General features: G+C 42.2%; 2 protein-coding genes across 3 annotated transcripts in view; one reads left to right on the top strand and one right to left on the bottom strand.

Annotated features, from left to right (window-relative positions):
* BPTF (bromodomain PHD finger transcription factor) overlaps positions 1–10,609 on the top strand; it is a 56,692-nt gene extending 46,083 nt beyond the window's left edge. The window contains exons 28-32 of one of the 2 annotated variants that reach the window (XM_009947757.2): positions 3,085–3,258; positions 4,174–4,366; positions 5,356–5,440; positions 7,312–7,498; positions 9,710–10,609. In XM_009947757.2, coding sequence (XP_009946059.2) covers positions 3,085–3,258; positions 4,174–4,366; positions 5,356–5,440; positions 7,312–7,498; positions 9,710–9,746 — 676 coding nt within the window. In that variant the 3' untranslated portion in view covers positions 9,747–10,609. The remainder of the gene's footprint in view (positions 1–3,084; positions 3,259–4,173; positions 4,367–5,355; positions 5,441–7,311; positions 7,499–9,709) is intronic. The other variant, XM_086473846.1, reaches the window with a different exon arrangement.
* Positions 10,610–14,653: 4,044 nt separating this feature from the next.
* On the bottom strand, positions 14,654–20,071 carry C15H17orf58 (chromosome 15 C17orf58 homolog). Its single transcript, XM_086473865.1, has 5 exons — positions 20,008–20,071; positions 17,429–18,055; positions 17,226–17,306; positions 15,440–15,631; positions 14,654–14,863 (listed from the first exon to the last, which is right to left on the bottom strand). The coding sequence occupies exons 1-5, from the start codon at positions 20,069–20,071 to the stop codon at positions 14,676–14,678; spliced, it is 1,152 nt and encodes a 383-aa protein (XP_086329991.1). The 3' UTR covers positions 14,654–14,675.
* Positions 20,072–21,134: the final 1,063 nt, after the last annotated feature.

Below are 21,134 nucleotides of genomic sequence, written 5' to 3'. Positions count from 1 at the left end.
AGAAGCAAGTGACAGTTTGGTTTGAGCAATTTCTTGTGAACAAGTAGCTGGTGTTCGTTAGAAATAGCTTTGGTACCGTCTTCCAATAAATTACTTTTTTTTTTTTTTTTTTTTTTTTTGGGTGAGTCAATACCCAGTAAAGTGGATTCTAAGTTACTGGACTGCAGTTCACTTTGGACAATGTTTCAGGTGGAAATGGTCTCCATGTGTTACAATGGACATCCCGGGGTTGATAAAAACGAATATGTAAGCATTTGACAAAGTGAAAACGGCAGTTCTCTGTAGTTTGATTCTGACAGATTCGTCTGATGAGGAAAAATATTTGCTCTATATTTGCTCTACGTACAAAGTTTGTGAAGAAGTTTAGTAAGTGGTGGAGTGGAAGATTGAGTGGATTGCAGGGGGATATCGTTAGGCATTCGTGCTTCAGCTAGAAGTGACTAACACCGGTAGTCAGTAATGGTTTATGTCTGGTAGCTGTGTAGAGATGTATGTAAAATAAATTTGACTTCAGACCAATTCCAAGTGAGTACGTATCTGCTCAACAAGTGACAATACCAGAAAGTATTAATTGGTGCCATTTGGTGGTGGTTTAAATGCTGATAACGGACAGAAACCCTGGAGGTGGAGTAGCGCCTTCACTCCAGTAATGGTTCTTCATTCCAGCTTTAAGGCCAGGACTAGAGGATCTCTTGAGGTTCCTTCTAGCCTTTTTTGGGTTTTAATTACTTTTTTTAAAATGACGTTGAGCTCTTTGGGGTTTTTTTCACCTCGGTTGTTCGGTAGCTCTGACCACTACGCCGTTACATCAGTGTGGGAAGCTGGACTGCTCTCTGTGCTGCCGTTACTGCAGCAATAGCAGACTTGTGATGCCCTGGTGTCGCTTCACTATGACTTCTAAAGGATGTCACTAGTCTCACCCAAAGAAAGGATGTTGTGTTAGGCTTTCTGTTCTCCAGTAGGCTTAGGAGGGTGCCCTGGTTTCATTTTGGTGTCATACCGAGCAAAGGTCTGTGTATTACTGCTTCGGTTGTTAGTAAGTGATAGAGCTGTCACAAAAATAAGATGAGATGAACAAATCCCATGAGCAAAAGGGTTTGATTGTCAGACTAACTCTTCCTGTTGACTCTAGTGGGCATTTAAGTAAGCCGATGAAAAACGTGGTCATAGAGTGAATTTTGGTAGCCTGAATCAAGAACTGTGCTTAAATGCACAGAATAAAACTTCAAGAAAATGACATGTTAGTAACTTAGTAGTGTCCTTAGCAAGATGATTCAGTTCTGCTGCTTTGCTTTTTGTGAATTCTAAATTTTATGATCTTACAAATGATGACTGCACTGTTGAACTACACTGTCCTTTCACTATATGGAAAGGGATTAGCCAAGTTGTAAAACAATTTTCTGGTAAACTTCTTTTTTTTATTTTCACACATATATATATAGGCAGCATCAGATACTCTTCTTTGTGCTGGTGTCTCTTTTCTACTTCAGCAAAGATAGATGTGCTGCTTGAAAAGCTAATTTGTGATATATTATGAATACCCTATGCGTTTTTTAGGGTGTAGTAAATCCTCAAAAGTCATTCTATTGTGTATTTTACTGCAAATCTCTTACATTTAGGTCTCGTTTGTAATACTCCAGGGTTATAGGGATTTGAGGATATTGTTTTCAAGGATGGTCAGCAAGGGTATCTTTCTAAGATTCCTCCTCAGATTCTGGCTTACTTGTTAAAGCATGATGTGATGCCTGTTCCACATTCTGGTGGCGAGGTTTAGCATCTACACCTAGACCTAAATGTGCTTCCACGTCACCAGGAGCAGACGGACACAGTCCCTCTTGGGAAGAGGACGCAGGCTGAATCATTGTTGATGGTTGGCAGAAGGAGCTGCGTCCGTTCATTCTTTACGGAAGGCTGAGCTGTGTGATATTTTATTTTTTTATTTTTTTATTTTTTTTAAGATTTGTCTGACTGAAAATTAAAAGACAGGATCTGAGTATCTGGGACGTATGCAGAGGCCCAGGAAATTAGAGATGCTTGTTCTGTGGAACATGTGCTAGCTGCTGTCCTGTTGCTAGTGCGTAGGGTCCAGTGCGTGGTACTTGCGGAGTGCCAAAGCAGGGTGGCAGTAATTGGTGCCGCAGCACGTGGTTGGTGGTCTCCAAAATCCAGGCAGACTGAGGTTCTGAGTCAGCTTGCTTTTGCTTAGGCAGAGAGAATGGATGTGTAAACTTCGCCCATCTGGTTGATTGTCACTAGTCATAGGTGTGTTTTGAGATGTCCATACACAAAATGTCAAACATCCTTGCATAATATTTTACAGTTTTGTCACATCATTCTGTGCAAGGTCCCATTCCCATGATTCTGTACCTGGTTCCTTCACTTCGTGTCATACCATATCTGGTTCCGCTGTGTCTGAGAGTAGACATTGTTCTCTGAAGAATGGTCCACATTCCAATTTGTTGCAATTTTGAGAGTTCAATATGTTTTTCAGTGCGCCCACCCCACCCCCCCCAAAAAACCCCAAACCAACAGAGACAACCATGTCCTGCCCCCATTTTCTTTAGTATCATGTTATACCGATATGTATTCTACACATGGCTGGTATGCATGTTCTTTGTAGTATACTTGTAACTCCTAGTTGGTGTTTGCGCTTTGCTTTTGTTTTTTAAATTAACTGAGACCTACATTTTCAAATCTTAAGGAAACGTTTCAGTGGCTTTTGAGCTACGGTTTTGAAAATGTAAATCTTTTTCTTTGGCCTTGTCTTTTTGTGCCTTTTACAGTTTTTCACACACACATTGGAGACAGACATTTTTAGCCCAGTTTTGTCAAAGTCTGGTTACATATTGATGTGCATTTTAATGAACTGTCAATTTAAAATTGACCCAAGTGACCTTACTGACAGCATAGCTGCAGCATGAGTTGTTAGCTCATAAGGATAGAGCGCTAGGGAGCAGGGAAACTGAGACAGAAAATTGAAGCAAGTAGGCCAGCAAGAAAGTGCATCAGAGAGAAATGCAGGGAAAAGTGCCATGCCATTTGAAATGACAATTACATTGTCATTTTCATTGTGAATACTTTTAGGTTCTATATTGGCTGTGATCTTTGTACTAACTGGTATCATGGAGAATGTGTTGGCATCACAGAAAAGGAGGCTAAGAAAATGGATGTGTACATCTGTAATGATTGTAAACGGGCACAAGAGGGCAGCAGTGAGGAATTGTACTGTATCTGCAGAACACCTTATGATGAGTCACAGTGAGTTCTGATAAGAACCTCTTATTTAATGTTTAGGTAGCAAACTGCTCTGACTGTGGTTACCTGTTCCTTGCAAAGAAAAAAGAAGTTATTCTGCATATGTTGTATTCATTCGTAATACAAATTGCTTTTCAGTAATTGTCTTCCTCTCCAAAATGTTTCTGTGCGGTAAATGTTTAGGAAAAGTGAAGTTTTCAGGGTGGTCAAAATGTGCTGGGTTTTTGTTTTGTTCTGTTTTTAAAAAAACACCATGTACTTTAAATTGGGATTGATTTTTTTTTTCCTTTTCTTTTCTTTCCTTTTTTTTCCCCCCACCCGTTTTTTAACAAGGGATGGTTAGAAAGATCAAAAGACAAATGTAGTATTTAGCGGATTTTTTTGTGCTTTAATCTGATCTGTATAGAAAGCATGATTTTGGTATAGGGGTATATGGTTGGTATCTTTCACTGTAAGGCTTTGTGTCATAGAATACCCCTTCTGTATTCAACTACAAGGCTGATGCTTCCGTATGAAAAATGTTTGTATGGTGCGAAACAAGAGCCCTAGCTAGTCCAGTTTGTGCAAAATGTATCTTGAATTGTTTTGGAATACAGGTTGGGTGAGACTGTGGGCATTACACTGTTCCTTTCGACTCTAAAGCAGAGGAATGACTTTGAAATCTTGCTTTCTTGAAAGTGCCTAGTATAAAATTTAGGAACTAATTTTGAAGTTGTCTGTAATTTAGCTTGTTTGTAAATACAAAAGCAGTTTGAATAGCGTAATTAGAATTTGTCAGTCTGAAATACCACGTGTTACGCTGTTGTATTTAATCATGCCAAGTATCTGCTTGCGTGCAGGGGATTGCGGGTTGATGTATTTCGATGTAACCTTTAAATTAAATAGATCAAGTCACTAACGCATTTCTGGATCTTGCAGATTTTACATTGGCTGCGACCGATGTCAGAACTGGTATCATGGGCGCTGTGTTGGCATTTTACAAAGTGAGGCAGATCTCATTGATGAATATGTGTGTCCGCAATGTCAGTCCACAGAAGATGCCATGACTGTTCTCAGTCCACTCACTGATAAAGACTATGAAGGTTTAAGAAGAGTACTGCGTTCCTTGCAGGTGAGAATAAGGATTGCAGCACAGTGGAGAGCTTTCTTACTGTGTGGGACATACCTAGTGAGGCTTGGAGTGGGCTTTGATTTCTCTTCCAGGTGTTTGAGACTTTTGTAGAAGAAATAGCAAAGCTCTTTTTTTGGTGAGAAATGCTGCTTTGTCAGCTCCAAACTTGATTGGCGTTAACGTGCTGAGGAATGTTTACAGTAACTGGTAGATCGCTGCTCCTGAGCTAGGGAAACTTAACGGTCTCTTTGGTGGAAGGCTTTTAAAGGAAGCAGATTTACTTAAAATACCAAACGGCAGAGTATTAGCCTAACTGAACAGGCTGTAGAAGAGGCAACGTGCTGTTCTCGGGTTATTTCTACATGATTTCTGATCTACGCTTCTGTTCTTTAATCTCAGAGTTAGTTATTTCAATAGTGTTCTCACAGAAGGTCATTACTAGCGTGTAAACGATGGCATCCTGATCAAAAGAATTACGTCAGTCCGTTCCAATATTGTTCTGGTTTATCTGTCACACCCAAATGCAGCTTTTCTGCTCCAACGGTAAAGACTTTCCAAGAATTTTCAAAAAATAATTATGTTGTAACCAAAATCCCAAGAGAGTAATATTTTGCATTGTTCTATGTTTTACGGACATTTGTGAAAACAAATTAGAGTACTTGAGAGTGACAACAGCAGCCCGTTTCTGGGTGTGAAATGCAGAGCAGTCCCAGTAAATTCATTATGTGCTTTTCTGTGCAGCCTGTTTATCCCAGTGTCCTGTTGTGTCTGAATTTCACATGGTTTCCTGTGCTTGGTCATTGCCGTTGAGGTTGGAAACTTCAGGCAGTCACCAGATGAGAACTAGTTCCCCTTTCACGTAACACTGCTGCTCTTTCTGAAGTTCAACTCTAGGCCCCAACAGATAAAAGTATAGTGAAAATGTTTAGCCACTAAATAGTGCTAATTGAACTTCATTTTTTTGTAATTGTACCTTGTTTTCCTGGCAGGCTCACAAGATGGCATGGCCGTTCCTGGAACCAGTAGATCCCAATGATGCACCAGATTATTATGGTGTTATTAAAGAACCAATGGGTAAGTGTTGCTGAGCACCGGCATGAGTGAGTGGATCTGGGGTTTGGAGTATCACATCAGTTACCTGCTGACCATTTCCATCCGGGGATCCGACAGCTACGGTTTGCAGAATACACAGGTTTTGCAGTTAGGCAGCTGCCACGGTGTCATTTCTCAGTGATGTATTTAGAAGTTCATGAGGGTTAATCCACCTGCTTCTAGGCGGACTCCTTAACCCTAACCACCCTCAGCCTAACGTGCAAAATGTGAAATTCAGTGGGGCAGTAAGACAGCATTCTTGATTGTAAATCACTTATTTCAAGAGGACAATTTTGCTCTTTTGCTTTGCTTGCTTTTTTTTTTTTTCTGTCTTCGTGCGTCAGTTCCTTCTGCAAAGTGTGGGGATGTACTCTAGAGTTTGAGGAGGAGGTGTGCTAATACAGTTCAGTGTGACATGGAACTTAAGATGGGGTTTAAAATTATCTTAATCTGACTTGATAGGATACTAAATTCCGTATTATCTGTAATTTTTCTTTAAAGCTATACAAACAAGAATTGATTCAAATGTTGTGTATGCAGGGGAAAGTGGAAGAGGAGATGCTGCAGCTTTACAGTGTTTTCCTCTGCTCCCAGGAGACCTTACCAGTTAGCTAGGAATGAACTAGATGGACACTGGAATGTGAAACCTCTTGAGAAAATCTACCTCCTGCCAGAAATGGTGTTGCTAAATGTTGTTCCTTTCCTTTACTGAACCAATGCCTCTTCATGTGTCTAGATGACAGCTAGTGTATCATTCGAGCTTTCCCACCTACTCCTTACTGATCCTGGAAACAGGAAAGTTAAATTTAGGATCTTGGCAAAGTTGTAGTATGTGGACTGAAAATAATGTCCTGCTTAGGAATTGTGTCCTTTTCTGTCTGGAGTTTTGGATTGTGCCATTACAGAAATTATAAACAACTCCTGTTCTGTAACTGATGGGTTAAAGTTTATAAGGAAAGCTCAAATAATAATGTAGTTAAGCATATGATGATTGAATGAAGTAAAGAAAAGTGCATTTAGCCCTTTCTGACTTAACAAGCAGGAAAATACACTTGTAAGTCTACAAATCAATGTATGTAAACTACACAAGGTAACCCTGGCCCATGTATGGTTTTTATCACACATCCTGGCATTACTGTCACTTCAAAACCAGCCCTTTAGGGGCATTTGCCAAGGGCAGGTCATTGTTCTTTGAGCTAAAAGTGCCACCGTACGTTTAGACAGCTGTATTTATAATTGGGAGTTCTCATTCCTCTCCCTCTTTTTAATTTACATTTGCATTAAAATAGGACAATTACTGCTTACTTCACCATTGGGGTCTCATTGGCGTGCCTAGTCAGTAAGAACGGGAGCACTAGAGTTTGTGTGATGCTGCACTTGAAATTCCTCCATCCGTGCCACGCGGTAACGTGCGTGTGCCCGTGGGACTGATGATGCACTGAAAGCCACTCATGAATTCTAACGGATCATCAGGACGTGTAGGTAGCTGTTAGGTGTCCCCGTGCGACTCGGTCTCAGTCAGGGCTGTAAGGAAAATAGTGTGAGTAACCACATCCCGACTGTCTGACTGCTTTTTTTTTTTCCTTAATTTCTTCAGAAAAAGCAGATAGCTTCCTGCAAAAGGCCCAAGTTTTCCAAGGTCATTTTGATACTTCCATTTTAATTTAGCTGCACACAACATATTCATGAATAAGTGTCTGTTCTGAAGGAGACCTACTGGTGTCACCACGTCACAGCCAGCCTTCCGGGAAAAGCAACTAACCAGATAGGCTTTGTTTCCCACAGTCTTGACGATGTGACCTTCTGTCGAGAACGAAAATGTCTCACTTTAATAATCTTTGGTTTCTTTAAAGACCTTGCTACCATGGAAGAAAGAATACTGAAACGTTACTACAAAAAGGTCACGGAGTTTGTGGCAGATATGACCAAAATTTTTGATAACTGTCGTTACTACAATCCAAGTGACTCCCCTTTTTACCAGTGTGCGGAAGTTCTTGAATCATTCTTTGTACAGAAACTAAAAGGATTTAAGGCAAGCAGGTAAGCTAAAGTGTTCTTAATCATAGGTGTTGTGTTGTCCCCGAAAGTCTCCTTAACGCATTGATAAGCGAACCTTGCCTTCGTACAGGCGTTTGCCTCTCCGTGCACTTTCCTGGGCAAATGCTTTTGTTTTAAAGGGGAAAAAAATAATCTGTTCTATAATAGCCAGCTGCCATTTTCTGTCAAAAGTAAGGCTTAAATATGATTTTGTGGAGGTTGCTTTGTAATGTTTGTTCAAAGTGAGTTGTTAGATGCAAATTTGGGCAGTATTGTACATGTAAAAAAAATTGAATTTGGCACTTTAAGTAAATGCTACAGAAAACAATCAGAATAATTTCTTCTCAGGAGAGATACTGTGTTTTGAGCTCTGATCGTGTTCTACTGTGCAGTAAATACTTCCCAGATGCTAAAAAGAGACAATCCTTCTATAAGCTATAAGCTTTCCAGAATGAAAGAAATTAAAGAAATTAAATGAAAGAAATTAAAATACTTTTAGTTTTTACTACTTCTGTCATCTTTTTATAACTTAACCATATTGGAAACAGAGGGAGAGAGTAAGGTTTAAAGTAGGATACGGAAAACTAAGCACAGTTCAAAATTTACTGTTTGAAGTTCAGCTTTCTTTTTTCATGGTTTTCTGTGGAAGGATCGACGCAGAGTCTTTCCCTAACATAGTCAGTCCCGGAAAAGAACCTGCAACTCTACTGCGAATTTTTCTGTCACTTGCCTGCGGTGTCACACACCCCCGGAGGCGTTAGATGTGGCGCTTCGGGCCATGGCTTGGGGGGCATGGGGGTGTTGGGCTGGCGGTTGGCCTTGATGCTCTCAGAGGCCTGCTCCAGCCTCCTGGTTCTGCTCTGCCTGGCAGCACGCACATGGGAGTCGTGCGCCACCGCTCCCGTTACAGCGTGCCGTTCAGGACAGCTGTTCCCCAAACCAGCTTACTCAAAACACGAGCAGAGCGTACAGGTTTCTCTGTGCCGCGGCTGTGTTCCAACACCAGCCGACTGTAGCTGAGCTGCAGGTGCCGGATGCCTTTCAGCCTTGCTCAGAAATGGGGTACGTGGGGCACTGAACTTTGTCCGTCCGACTGTGATGGTCAAACCCGTAACAGGCCGCTAGTCTGAGCTGTATCTGTCTGTAATTAACTGCACTGGAAGCCTCCCCTCACATCCGTTGCTGTGGAAGCCGTCTGATTTCTGCAGGCAGTGAGAGCAGGGTTGGTGAGAAGGGACGCGATCTGGTGAATTAGTCCAGCATTTCTCCTTCCAGTTTAATGCTGTTCTAATGATTTTTATCAGGTAGCTTTCAACTCATGTTTCTGTCATCTTGCTTTACTGGTTATCCAGCATTCACTGTGCTTGCACACTGATTTCATTGCTGCATCTTATTGGTTATTGTTTTTCATTTATACCATCCATGTTCTTTCTTTTCTTGCAGATTGTGATATCTTTAGTCTGAACTTTTTAACTGGAATCAGAACTGGATGTTGGGGTCACTTTCTTTTATTGTACAATTCGATGACATTAAACTGCCCTAAAAATCCAGGTCATTTGTCTAAAAAAAAAAAAAAAAAAAAAAAAAGTTGGGTTTTTGTTTTTTGTTGCCAGCAGTCGTACTGGTAAACATAACTGTATTAACAAAACAGATTGTCCCATGCCTCGAATACTGTATTGAGAAAAATGAAAATTCATCCTGGAAACCATGTATTTTGTTGTTTTATTTTCAGTCACTAATAAAACTGTGAATGTCAAAGGGGAGTTTTGCTGAACTCTGATTAGCAAAAATGTGATTTTTAACATGCCTCTTCAGGCTTTTTTCTATGAAGTTAATCCAAAGACTTCTTGAATAAACTGAAGCAAAGTATTCCGTATTATAAATATTCATAATTTAAAATGTCTTTTTGCTTTCCTTTTGATCGACTACTATTATGTAAATATGAGAGTAAAACTGATTTCAGGCATTTTGGAATATTCTAGTGACATGCTGCATTTTACAAGTACTGAAGTATTTGTATGCTGTAGGGGCAAACCTGCTTAAAATTCGGAGAGAATTATTTGAAGTGTTCCTTTTTCTGAAGGGGAAAAAAATAAGTGGAAGCAACATGGTGGTAATTCCCTCATTGTCATTTACCCTTGGCAACACCTTGCAGCAACTGTGTTCTCCAAAATGAAGGGTGCTTAATTCTTCACTTTCTTCTGCATTCTGCAGGTCCCATAACAACAAACTGCAGTCTACAGCTTCTTAGAGTTCAGCGTGTTAACCTAACACACGAGCAAGAATCTGGTTGTCTGAAAATTTTTAATTAAGAAGCCAGATGTTTTTAGTCAGGTTATCCTGACAAGACTTGATGCAAACTGCGTTTTTATTGGTCACAACAGTCAAATTATATTCTTGGCTTATTTTGTCCAAAGGACAAAGAAATAAAAATCAGCAGCACCACTTTCTTGTCAAGATCAAATTGTTGTACTATTGTGGCAGAAGCAGGAAAACTTTGTTTTGTTGAAGGAGAGAGAGAAAGAGAGCAAGAAAAAAAGATACAGTAAATGGGGTCACGTTTAACTCCATGGAAATGCCACGTCTGTTCTTCAGTGAAGAAGCTGGTTTAAAGTCCACACAGAAAACTTTGACTGTATTTATTTATTGTTGCAAAAAAGACGCTTTTTTATTGCTGCCCTCATTTGTCAGCTAATTATTTTTTCTTATAAAATCCAGCCCCGGTTACATGTAATCCATTCTGTATCTTAACATGATTCCTGTAGGTAAAAGTACAAGAAGACCTCTAGATGTCTTTTCTTTCTATGAAAGGAGCTGCTATGTACACATGTGCACACACACAGAACTGGGAATCAACAATGAGTTTATCATTCATGGTAGATAAAGCTTGCATAAAAGTTGGGCTAAGTGGTCACGGACTACAGACTCTGTTGCCTTGAATATAACAGTACAATTTGTCATTTACTCTGCACCAGACTGAAATGAGTAAAATCTATTTGAAGGTATCTTGTTTGTAAACATTTGTCAGATTCTAATTTTTTTCTTTTGTATTAAAATTCAAAATATGGATGTATATGAAACAAAATAAATGGAGATAATTGTTCTCCCCACAGATGTAGGTGTCTTTGAGTGTGCACTAATATGTTTGTAACACTTTGGGGATCTGTTCAGCAGTCTAGATGTTTCAGGTAATAGGGGAGGGAAGTGGCCAGGGAGATCGGACTTGGTTTTGCTCCAAAGGTGGCGTTTCCTACGTTTCATTCGGCAGCAGCTGTGACCCCTTTGTAATGTTTCTACAGTGGTGCCATAACAGATGACCTGGTAGGAGGAAGCACTTTGGGAAGTGGCACTGCCCACCGCTGGATGAAACGGTAGTTTGCCAAGTGCCCCAGGAGCGTGGAGCGCCCGGTGTAACTGTGTCTTTGCAAGGCGTCTGGGCTGCTCCGTCGCTTCCCGGGTGCGGAGCGCTGCGGTGAGGGCTCGGCTGCAGCCACCAGGAGATGCCCGTGGCAGGTGACAGTGTTCCTTTCCCATCTATTGCTTTCATGCCGCGTGTGTTGGTGACTTGCTCACGTCGCCAGTCGTAGTTAATCGGCCACGGTTTGTGCGCGGCTCTTCAGCCATCTGCCCAGCTTTTGCACTAACTCACGTTAACTTCTGTTCCACAGTGGTCTGGGATTTACCCGATTTAGGGACAAGCTCCTCTTGGGTTTAACCTCACACCTTGCTATGCAAGAACCTCTTCTGTTGTTTTTCTTAAGAAGATGTTGCTACTGACCACACTTTCTTACACTTACAGGCTCAGGTGTACAGGTTCTTCTGGGGTAACTTTATCTAATAAAAACACGGGGTTTTTTGTACATACAAATGTTGTCATTTAACCTATATGTGAAAATTAAAACAGAATTGTTCAATGTGAAAACAGTAATCCATTTATGCTTCTTAAAGTTAAAGAAGAGTAGTTGCATTTAGGTTATGTTGTCCTTTGACGTTTAAAAAAATGCTGCATATTGTGGTTTTAATGCAACAAGGAAAAATATCAACTTTTAACAGCATTTGAACATATCCTGCATCTCATCAAAACTTCACAGTATTTCTGTACTATTTATTCATATATAAATATATATGACATGATTTAAAACTTTCCTACCTGTAGGCAATAGATTGCTATGTTTTTAACAAATTGTGGCAAACTGGACAGTACGTTTTTGTACCTTATAGGACACCTCATCCTAGACAAATAAAGTAATGTGTTTGACATTGATTTGGTGGTGTTTCTAATGAAACATTTGATAATGTTACCGCATAGAGGTCTTGGGTTTGCCAGATTATATGTAACTGCCAGTGAATCACGTTGATTAGGGAAGAATCTGTACACACAATTTAATTGTGGGGGTTTTAGTGTTTTCAGTTACCATTGAGTAGGTCAAGGTACTTTTCTTGATTTATTAGTGGTGATCTTTTATAGTTAAATGCTGTTACTGAAAATACATCACTCGTTATTAATACCCACCTTTCTTAAAAGCAGGGTAAGCTCCTGTAAGATTTGTGGTCTCTCCAGTCATCTTTTTTTTTTTTTTTTTGGTGTATTTATAAATTATTGCAACATTTGTTTCAAAATGGTCGTATATTGTAATGCAGATTTTGATAACGTGAGCTATACAAACTTGGTTTTCTTTTTGTCTCCTCAAATTTGAAGCAATTCTCCTCAGTCTAGGTTTAATTCATGCAAAAGTTAATGGGGATTTAAAGTAGAATAAGAAGTTGGGCTTACCCAAAAGCCTTGAGTAAAGCCCTGGAGAGACTGGAAGACAACAATCCTCCTGTACCCCTGGATTTCTGTGTATTGGCTGCAGAATGTTCACGCTTATCCTGCTGGGCAAAAAACGATTTACTGTAAGGTACCAAAATGACCGCGGAAGCTATCACATGCAGGTGCCGTCGTCTCTTCCGCGTGGTAAATGCTGTGAGGTTTTTGTAATGGCAACTGCGAGACTGTGGAATTCCACTTGATCTAGGAATTTCTTTTCTTCCGTACATTAGTCAGCATGTGTAGGACTGGTAAAAATAAGAGCAGTCATTAGGCTCCTGCTCCGGCTGTATTTCAGTTGGGCTGTGAAGCAGTGGCTTGTCGCTCCACTGCTGTGGTAACACTTTAAGGAGTGACCTCCCCAGCAAGAGAGGACAGGTGAGAGGGCGTCGTAATGCCAAGAGAGAACACGGACCCAATGGCTCCCCCGGCCTGCTTCGAGAGCAGCGGCTGCATCGGAGAGCAGTGCAGGCGCTGGGTGTCAGTTACGGGCGTTTTACTGGATATACACTGGTGTTAATCTTTTCCGAGAGACGATCAAAATGAGATCTCGCTGTGGATGTTATTTCTGTACCCACGCTTTGCCTGGTTTAGATTATGATAATGTCTTGGGGGCGGGGAAGGGTGATGAATTCCTGTTCTGGGCAAATGGATACTGTAGGACTTGCTGGTTAGTCCCTGGGCTTCAGTTGAAAATAGAACCAAAGAAACTTGAGATGCTCATGTAACCCTTCCTCCTTCCTCCTGTCCCTCCCAGTCCCCTCCAGAGCTTTGATTCATTGCCAGGAACAGTCGTTCTGCCAAATAAAAGCCCCCTTAAAGTCTCTCAGGAAAATTCCATCTATGGATGCTGCGCTCCATGCAAAATCTTTCATGTAACACAAGTGAGACAGCGTATTTTTTAGATAGACACAAGCTACAACTCAATTTCTGTCCTAATGTTACAGACTTTTGGGTTCCAGGATATATGCTGTTTGCTCTTGGTATTTGGCTTCTGTTCCATATCAAGAAATACTCCATAGGGTGTGACTTACCACCCATCCACTACTCTGCAGCTTTTCAGTGACACTGAATCAAGCTGCAGACGTGTATGATGGGCAGAACTGCGGTAGAACTACCTTTGCTTCAGAACAGAAAATGGTTATAAAGCCACTGCTTCCTGTTCCAGGTTATATATCACGGTGTGTACATATATATATATATGTTTTTTGGGTTTTTTTTAAAGCTAGACTGCATTTTACCATTTTTTAAATCTATATCTTAAAACCCCCAGCCAACTTGTCAACCAAGCAGATGCCTTTGTTTAGTATCATTACATAAGCTTTTTGGATCTTCCAGAACCCAGGAGACAGTGAACCCAGAACCCCATGAACATTTTATTAGTTTCTTTTAAAGACTTGTGATTTGTACATGCCGACTCTTGGAACAGCCAACATTAAGATCCCCTTTGCAGCGGTTTCATAGGTTCTTATATCCCACCGCGTTAAAGGTACTAAAAGATTGTATCTTTGATTCAAAGTAACTTTACTGATGTGCAAGTAGAAAGTTGGTAATGTTTCTCACGGGAAAATGACATTCAGTACAGTTCTAGGACTGGACTTTTGAGGAACTGACAGTGTAACCAGGCATACAAACTGTGCGTGCAGTGGCGGGCTCATTTTGCATTCCTTGGCATGAACGTGCGCTGTTATTTGTAAGCCTAATTGGGCATTATTTGTTGTGCAGTCACTTGATTTGCTTTCAGTTAGTGTATTTGTACACTCAAATAATTACATAGCTGGTTTGTGTGCTTCATGTGAAAATCCAGCCCTGTTGAAGAACAATGTAATTTTTAAAGTACCAAGGACGTGTTTGAGGATACCAAAACAATACAAATGACATGTAGTTTTGTTGGTTTCTTTTGAAGCAAATGCATGTAAGGCACTATTGTGTGAAAACACAGTGGACGTCCTCTATAGATAAAGCTATGGTGTCATCCAACACTTGTTCAAGGTTAAGGGTTTGAAAGTGCAGTTACTTCTCGTGTCCCTAGAACAATGCCTCCGCAGTTGTACTTTACAATTACTACAGATTGTCAGGGGTACGTTACAGCAGGGGAGGCAATAATAACCTGTGGCTCTGAAAGTGGCTGGAGCAAATTCATGACCAGTTAATGCTCCCTAGACTGACTTTTGTGCTAAACTGCACGACCGATCGGTACGTAGTCAGCCGTTCAGCCAGGGTTTGCTAAAGCACAAAAGAGAGTGTCCTACCCCAGCCAGCTCCCGAGGGGAGGAGAGCTACCTCCTGCTTTTGCTAAACCACGGCCGGGGTTGTTCTGGTAGGTGAATTCTGCTGCTGCCTGTGTCCCAGACGGGGGTTACTGGAGCCTTATCTACATTTAGCGTGAGCCGCTTGCACTTTGCGATTCCTCTTCCTGTTGAATCTCTTCACGTAGCTGCTGCTGCTTCGAAGCAAGCCGTCCCCCGGCCTCAGGCGCCCTCGCAGGAACTGCAGCAGGTTGGCAGGGATCTGTCGTCTCTTGTGGTAGATCCGACCCATCACAATGTATCTACTGCCTGCAAAAGAAACGAGACCCTGCGCTATGAAGAAGGGACGGATTCGTTACTACCCTCGCTCTAAGGGCCACATGTTGATGAATAGATGTGAAGTTGTACCCGGCAGAAACGCCTCCTGAACGCTTGGCTCAGTACAGCGGCACCCTGAGCTGCAGTGGGACTTGTGGGTCGTGCTTGCACAGAAATAATGATTTGCTGTGTTGTACTGCAATTAGAAGCGTTTTGAGGGAAATACTGGTATTTGGTAAACTTGCATTTAGAAGGAAAACTGGACTACTTTCAAAGACATCACCTTAAGCTCCTGCTTCTGTTTTTTTGGCAATCCTGAAAATCCCTGCAATTGTTTTGGCACTTGATAAAGTTAAGAAAGGACTACGCTGCTATCCAACGTCTTCACACAGTTGGTTCTCTTCTGAAAACTGAGAGACACTGGGGTGGGGGGAGGTCTCCAGTTGAAGAGTAAACATGTGGGGTTTTTTTTCCAAGAACCCAGGATAAGCCTATTAAACTAGGGCAGACTAAAATGGCACTGCATGCAGGAGGAATAGTGGAATGGATTTAGCTGGAATTATTTACCAAGTTTAAAGTCTGGACAGGGTTTACTGCAGTTTAAAGTATCCACAAGTAGAATGTGAACTCGAAAGAAGAAGCCATCAGGAGTAATATACAGGCGACTCATCTTGTATAATCCATCGCTGTTTACCAAAAGAGTAATCAAGTGGACTCCATTCCCCAGGCTTTCCATGTTATAAACAATTCCGTTCACTGCTGTTTAAGGGAAAGGGAGGGGGAAAAAAAAAAAAGGCAAGCATCAGAATACATATTTTGGTGGCAACTCAGGCTGTATGTGAAGGCTCTCATTTAAAATGCTGTACAGTAACTGTCAGCAGAAATTCTTTGGCTCAGTAGTGGGCAGTCCTGAAAGTAGGAGTCGCTTCAAATCATCGCATTTGATGAGCTCATCACCTTAGTGTTTGTTGAGTTACTAACCTTAACGCTTTACAGCTCTGAGATGATTCTTAGCGAAGTTTATAAAATGTTTCAAAAGAAAGTGATGTTTAGTAGTGTTTTCCATCCTGATATGTACAAAAAGTGGACTTATTTACCTAACAAAATTTTCAAATTCAAAACTTCAGAGTGAAGTGCAAAGCTAACCCATTAATGAAACGCTTCAGCTTTTGAAAGAAAAGGCCCTCGTCACGCCAAGCAGCAAGGGCACCAAGTAGGCCATGTTGTACGCTCAGACAGTCACTTCATGCTGTCCACCCAACTTCTGGTTTTGACAAGGGCCGAGCTGACTGCAGGAACCAGAAACCAAGAGACGTGTTAGGCAGGTAAGGCAAATGGGACTTGTGACTGGCGGTACGCCTGCCTCACTGAGAGCTTTGATTCAGTCGTTTATTCTTTAACCTGCACTGTAAACGTACGGGAATGTAAAGCGCTCTGATCGCCACAGTGGAACCTTGGTTGATCCATTGCTCAGACTGTCTTTTTCCTACTTGTCTTTTTCAATTTAAGAGATGAATGAGACGGCTGTTGGTTAAAGGCTGAAATATGCAAAGGTCGGGTCGCTATAAGGCTACGTTTGACAGGAATGCGTGAGAGTGGTAAAGAAGAAAGAATATAGCATTTGTAGAAGGCACTTCCTGACTTCTCCATTTAGAGAAAACAGATGTCTTGTAACGTGTTTATATTCTACAAATGGAAACATCTGTTACCACTAGGCGTGTATTTTGCTTATCTTTTAAAATACTGTGAGAAAAAGTTGGTATCTGTTTCACAAATTCATAAGCGCAAGCGGGATTTCAGTCAGAAAATGCTTGCTCTTGAATAGTCAGTACAAAAATGCCAGGCTCTTTTCTACCACCTTTAGCTACATCAACTTGGACACAAGGACTAAAAGACAAGAGCCCTAAGGAAGTTCAAGGAGAATCCTCTATACAGAGAGGATCACAGTTTTGGTTTTGTTTGGTTCACCATTTTATTTTCACTTGAAACTTCAGGCCCCAAAAATCACAAACTCGCTCTAAATAGAAAGAGGTAAGTAACGCAGCTACGTTTAGTCTTGGAGTATTGATAACAATTGGTCTTTGCAGTTCTGTTGACCAGCAGCAACTGTCTTCCTCCCAGGAGTGGAAAGTAGAGGAAACAGGGAAAAGAGCAATACTAGCCCAAAGGATAATGTAAGACTTGGTACCGTTTGTCGCAGTACATTTATAAAGAGCTGTGCTGGGTCTTTTCAGTGTACCTAGTAATTAAACATACTCGATGAAACCGTATCTTAAAAGCAGGAGTGAAACGTCAGTAATGGACAAACGAAGAAGGGCTGTGTTCTGTGTGGTTCGCTGATGGGACAACTTACCGAATTCACTTGCACAGTAGGCCTCCGCTTCGTCTCTCTCTTTCCAGCACTCGGTCAGACAGGCCTTCTCCTTATCAGCATCTAGAACAGGTAGACAGACTGAGGGACAGCGACAGGCCCTTTGGGGAGATTTCATCCAAATTATGCCACCCAACCTTTCGAAAGTTCGCGCTACCCCTTGCCAGAGCAGTCTATCCCCTTACCTTTCTTGAGCGCGCCAAAGTGGTACGGCGAGCTGGATGACTGGCGGTTGGTGACCCAGGAGGGTTTGGTGATCTTCTTCAAAGGATCAGTATGTTTAGAGGGGATTACCTTGCCTGGTCGGTTGAAGTGATCCAACGTGTTAGGATCATCCGACTCCGCTGCTCCAGAGTCTGGAAAAGGATGAGCCTCCACTAAGGACATGATCCTTTGAAAGGAAGACGCGGCGTGATGGAAGTGAGCCGACACGCTGTTGGCAGCCTCAGCCAGCCGTCTATCCGCGAGCTTTCGGTTGGCGTGGTTGAAGTCCATGGAGGCAGGAGAAGCCCCCTCAGTCGGGCTCTCCAGAGGCAGGGCCCCTCCATACTGCAAGAGGCGTTTCCTCAGCCCTGTGCTGTTTTCTAGAGAAGGCTTGGTGCGTTTCTTTTTGTCTGATGAAAGGGAGATGACTTGAGGAGGTTTTGGCCGCCGCAGGTCGGCGGGAGGCAGAAGCCAGCGTTCTGTGTGGTTCTCCCCGGTGCTGCTGGTGCCCCGGGCTGGCAGTTTGCCTTGGCCGGGTGCAGCGTCTGCTAAACTGTAAGCACCTTTGCTGAGAGTCTGACCGGGTTTCTCGGCATAGGGCAGGGATCCTATGTACAAAGAGAGGAGAGAGCGAATTAGCATTTTTTTTTATTCCGTGTGTTTCTGAATGGGAAGTGCCTGGCAGATGTGAGGCTGTAGTCCGTAAGTGAGGCCTTCAACAGTAAGACACTATAACTGATAAGTAGTTCAACAGATGAAATATAGTAGAGCTCCTCATTCTTCTGTACTCGGACACAGAAGGCCCAGTACGGAGAATGCAGCTGTGTGAGCAAAACACAGGAGATTTGCATTTTTACTTTATTATTGTTGCAAATTAAAAACATGACTTATAAACAAACCCTTTTCTCAAAAGCCTGAATCTCCAGGGAGCATCGGAGGAAGCAAGGTTCACATTGCCATTTGGGATGCTTGTTTAAAGACCATGACAACAGAACTATTTGATTTTCCCATCCATGGGATGCCTTATTGACCATGTCATCTGGGCTCTTCAGCGGTTTGGGGCTTTGAACGCTACTGAAAAGATCTTTATCCACAGTTTTGGGTCTCTGACTTTGGCTGTGCAGTTGTATAGTAGCAGTACCACAGCCTGGTCGCTAGGCTATTGCCGCTGCGTAACAATTATTTCAAGGCTTTTCTTAAGTTGAGAGGACAATGGTCGAGAGAGAGAGGAAGTGCCTGGGAATCTAGTGAAAAATGGAAAGGCTTCATGATGTTGTTCACGCAAGCTGGACGGTCACCTAGACCTTCATTTACACCTTCGCCTCGATCACTCGGATCTCACAAAGCAAAACAACTTTCCGTTTAGCCTGGGCAGAGAGAAATTCCCTCTTACAGTTCATTTTCCTTTCACTTTAGCCCTTCACTGCATGCCTTTAGTTAGCCAGCACAGTTTTAAAACAGTTCACCCACACACAGCCACTGTCTGGGTGTTCACTGTCTGTGGTTAGCATCGTGTAGGAGGCTGATCCTAACTCCTTCTGTGAAAAGAGATACTTGACATACACAGATGAACAACGTCCTGGTTTATCTTCTATAACTGAGTCAACTGCTGACCTTGCCATTTCTTCCCCTTCGCTCTCACCAGCTGCTGTCATGGGAAAGATTCCCTGATATTTGGGCTGGCCACACATAAAGTCAAAAGAATGTCCATGAAGAAAGGGGTGGAAGAAGTCCAAGCTAAAGAAAGCAATAGGCAAGGGTGTTTTGGAGGTGGTTCAATATGAAGCTGTGAACTCTGAACAGGTGTTTTGGACTCGGTTTTATGTGTATACTTTTCTACCAGTTTATCATGCTTTCTCAGTCATGGATTGTAACAACAAATAGCTCATTTTTCTCTACTTAATCTGTTCAGGACCTTGAGGTTTGTTCCCCTATACCAGCATATTCCTGTCTAGCTCTTGCAACGTAAGAACTACACCATAATCAGCTCCTGGACTTCTCCTTCCCAAAGGAACAGATGTGTATCTTATTTCTGTATCAGCCCCAAGGGAACAGATGGAGACCTTATTTCTGTACCATCAATGAGGTACCAAAAAAAAAAAAAAAAAAAAAAAAAATCTGTTCAGGAGAGCTTGCTGCAGGCACACTGACAGCAAAGAGCGTGTTGAAATAAATGATAAATCTGGAGTTTACAGGTGAGGGGAAGGAGACTAAAAGGGAAAGGTCACATACAAATAAAAAAATCCCAGATGCAGAAGCAAACTTCAGCTGCTGAATGACAGCTCGCAGGATTCATGGCACCAGCTAGCTGCTTGCTTTTGGCAGGTGCTCTTAATTCTTTCAAATGCTGACAAATCAAATACTGCAATTTACAGTCCCATCCCACAAACATGTTGAAATGTTTCTTTCTTGAGCCCTTACGTGATTACTGCTACTGCTGGCTGAAAAGGCTGCAGCTGCAGAGGGCTGCTCGGGCAAGAACCTGTAGTAATGTCTTTAGCCTCCCCTGATACCAAAGGCAAATACGCCCCAGCCCCGCTTTGAACGGTAACAGACTTACCGGCCACGGAGCTGGAAGATGATCTAATGACAAAGCAGAGGAGCCAGAACACTTGGGTTGTCATTTCGAAGTAAAGTTTTTCCAGACTCAAAATGAACTGGAGTCTTTTATGCCCTTCCCCCGATTCATGCTAATGAGAGGCAGTCTTAGGGGAAACGGGAATCACTCACTGGACAACCCACTGGAGCAAGACCAAGCTGCCGCTGTCCCCGCCAGCCTCCCACCACCCCTGCCCAGGCGGAATGTGCACGGACACCCCCCTTCCCATATATACACAAGTCCATGCAGCCTGCAGTCACCTGTGTTCTGGGAATAACACGCAGATGGATGTTCTTAGCAACAGATTTTTATTTTGGGGGAGGGTCTTGCTTGCTACGGCATTTTGTAGAGAAAATCATGCAGAACCAGTATGGTTTTATTGGATATGGAGAACTACATTGTGAAGTGTGACTGACAGATGCTGGAACATGCGTCACCTCTGCAAGTCAGCGTCTGTCATGGATGTACTTTATGATGAAATGTATTCAGGTATTTCTGGCCACCTCCAGTTACACAGCTGGTAATCTTCTCTTTTAGTTTAAGGAACCCTTTCCAGTGATTCTTTTCAGACTGAAAAATGTAGTAGTTACTGTCCCGTCCAAGGGACAGCTCTGCTGACTCCTGAGAAAGCTTTATTTTTAAATCTGTATTTGCTAACGTGACGAACTCTGCAAGTTTTCACACACCAAGCCAACTCTTGATCTGGATTACTGAATTAAGTAGGCTTATTTCTGTGTTCCCAACTGAAATGGGTGACCTTATTGCTAGACAAGATTTCCATTGTGACAGTTCCTCTCAGTAGGTGCTACTGGATGTCATGAAAGTTAGTGAACCGGTTCGTACCTTAAAGGTGCAACTAACAACTGGGAAACCCTACAAAAGCGCTGTATCAGCTTGTGAAACTCACCCCCCAACAGAAAATCTGCCCGTCAGTACTGTCTGTGTCATGTGGTCCAGCCACTGCCTAGTTTAAACACTCTTTGGTTTGTACTGCCTTAACTAAGCAGTTTAATAAAATTCTTAAAAGTACAGGGCTTTGCCTCAAGCAACTGTGGGCGAAGACACAGAAAAGTAACCAAATAGCGTGG

The sequence above is a fragment of the Leptosomus discolor genome, chromosome 15 (assembly GCF_034619465.1).
Source record: "Leptosomus discolor isolate bLepDis1 chromosome 15, bLepDis1.hap2, whole genome shotgun sequence".
In the NCBI taxonomy this organism is placed as follows: Eukaryota; Metazoa; Chordata; class Aves; order Leptosomiformes; family Leptosomidae; genus Leptosomus; species Leptosomus discolor.
The sequence above is the reverse complement of the archived record's forward strand: the minus strand, read 5'-3'. Positions and strand labels throughout refer to the sequence as shown.